We start from the raw sequence: 2,037 nt of genomic DNA, 5'->3' as shown, positions 1-2,037 counted from the left end.
AAGTCCATGCCATCCTTCTCGACCGCCAGGCCAATGCTGCGCGCGTGCGCGTTGTGCTCGAGGATGATCTGCTCGAGGTACAAGAGCGTGCGTTGGTGGTGGACCTTTTGGCGGATCTGCACGAGCGCCTGCCACGTATCGTTGCGGGACATTTTGCAGCAGTCGGGGCACTTGAGGTTCTCGATCACAAACGTCACTAGAAACGACTGCTGCAGCACCGAATGGCGCAAAATCTAGTCGCATTTCGAACAGGAGCGAGAGCGTTGGGAGACACATACCTCTTTGCGGATTGTGAGCTTGAGCTTGACGCGCTTGCTGTGGGGCTCGGTCCACATAAAACTCGCGTCCATGAGCTTGATGTCACGGCCAAGACCGTGAAGCTTCTTGAGGCAGATCGACATGAGCTCCAAGGACTCGAGGTGGCACTCGACGAACGCGCCATTGCTGTCTTTAGCGCCTTGCTGGAAGCGGAGGCAGCCGTTGCACTGGGTCAAGACGCCTTCCTTCGTGATACCGTCGGTAATGTCAACCTCGTTCGAGAGGCAGGCTTGGGGCACACCTGCTCTTCGTGCATGTTGCACTGGTGGCAGTCGAGGCAGCTCCCGCACTGCGCGCCGACACCGACGCGCGTCCCGATCGCGTACTTGATTGAGTCGACCTTGGACCCGGTGCGCACGACGTGGCCAACGATTTCGTGGCCGACGACCAGCGGGTACTGGATCGGTCCCCACCCGCCCGAGATCGTGTGCAGGTCCGAGGCACAGATGCCGCAGTGCGACACCTTGATCTCGATGCCGTTCTCTTCGTCGAACGGCCGCGCCTCGTACGTGTGTGGCTTGACGTCAAGACCCGGCGCGAACGCCGCTTGACCGTGGTAAATGTTGTTGGACGCCATGGCAGTTGTCGAGTTGGTGGTGGTGCTAGAAAGCAGATTGAGGAATGAGTCAATGCGTCAAGATGCTTGCTGGGATGCCAACAACGGTCATCGCATGGCGCTCCGAAACGTCATTGAAGCGCCGTCGCGTCGCGTGATCCATCCGCCACCTGGTGCTGCCACGCAATCGACTATACGCACTTTTTGTATGCGATACAAACACCAAGTACGCGAAAAGAACACGAACAATGTATCACATACAAATACGAAGATAGTGCAAGCCAAGGGACTTCAAATCAAAAAGAACCTTCGTCGCGTTCGTCGAGCGCGCAAAGGTACGATGACGATGCCAATGCGAACACTCCCGAATGTGTGCTAAGGATGGTGTCGATAGGGCTCTGGAAGGACTCAGAAACCAGAAAGCTCTAACGTAGCATATTTTTTCATCAACACTGAGTCCTTCCAGAGCCCTATCGACACCATCCTTAGCACACATTCGGGAGTGTTCGCATTGGCATCGTCATCGTACCTTTGCGCGCTCGACGAACGCGACGAAGGTTCTTTTTGATTTGAAGTCCCTTGGCTTGCACTATCTTCGTATTTGTATGTGATACATTCTGCCTATCGAACGAGGTCGATATTACCGACGGTATCACCAAGGAAGGCGTCTTGACCCAGTGCAACGGCTGCCTCCGCTTCCAGCAAGGCGCCAAAGACAGCAATGGCGCGTTCGTCGAGTGCCACCTCGAGTCCTTGGAGCTCATGTCGATCTGCCTAAAAAAACTTCACGGTCTTGGCCGTGACATCAAGCTCATGGACGCGAGTTTTATGTGGACCGAGCCCCACAGCAAGCGCGTCAAGCTCAAGCTCACAATCCGCAAAGAGGTATGTGTCTCCCAACGCTCTCGCTCCTGTTCGAAATGCGACTAGATTTTGCGCCATTCGGTGCTGCAGCAGTCGTTTCTAGTGACGTTTGTGATCGAGAACCTCAAGTGCCCCGACTGCTGCAAAATGTCCCGCAACGATACGTGGCAGGCGCTCGTGCAGATCCGCCAAAAGGTCCACCACCAACGCACGCTCTTGTACCTCGAGCAGATCATCCTCGAGCACAACGCGCACGCGCGCAGCATTGGCCTGGCGGTCGAGAAGGATGGCATGGACTT

The 2,037-nt window shown here is 55.9% G+C and overlaps 2 protein-coding genes across 2 annotated transcripts; one reads left to right on the top strand and one right to left on the bottom strand.

The window, feature by feature from the left end:
• Positions 1-233: 233 nt before the first annotated feature.
• Positions 234-929, bottom strand: SDRG_00424 (hypothetical protein; the record flags this gene model as incomplete). The annotated part of the gene is made up of 2 exons (XM_008605898.1): positions 560-929; positions 234-530 (listed from the first exon to the last, which is right to left on the bottom strand). Exons 1-2 carry the CDS (start codon positions 893-895, stop codon positions 234-236), a joined length of 633 nt encoding a protein of 210 aa, XP_008604120.1. The 5' UTR covers positions 896-929.
• Positions 930-1,636: 707 nt separating this feature from the next.
• Positions 1,637-2,014, top strand: SDRG_00423 (nonsense-mediated mRNA decay protein 3; the record flags this gene model as incomplete). Its single annotated transcript, XM_008605897.1, has 2 exons — positions 1,637-1,759; positions 1,805-2,014. Coding segments are annotated over 2 exons (333 nt in total), but the record flags the coding sequence as incomplete, so codon positions are not given.
• Positions 2,015-2,037: the final 23 nt, after the last annotated feature.

The sequence above is a fragment of the Saprolegnia diclina genome, assembly GCF_000281045.1.
Source record: "Saprolegnia diclina VS20 unplaced genomic scaffold supercont1.1, whole genome shotgun sequence".
NCBI classification, from domain to species: domain Eukaryota; phylum Oomycota; class Saprolegniomycetes; order Saprolegniales; family Saprolegniaceae; genus Saprolegnia; species Saprolegnia diclina.
The sequence above is the reverse complement of the archived record's forward strand: the minus strand, read 5'-3'. Positions and strand labels throughout refer to the sequence as shown.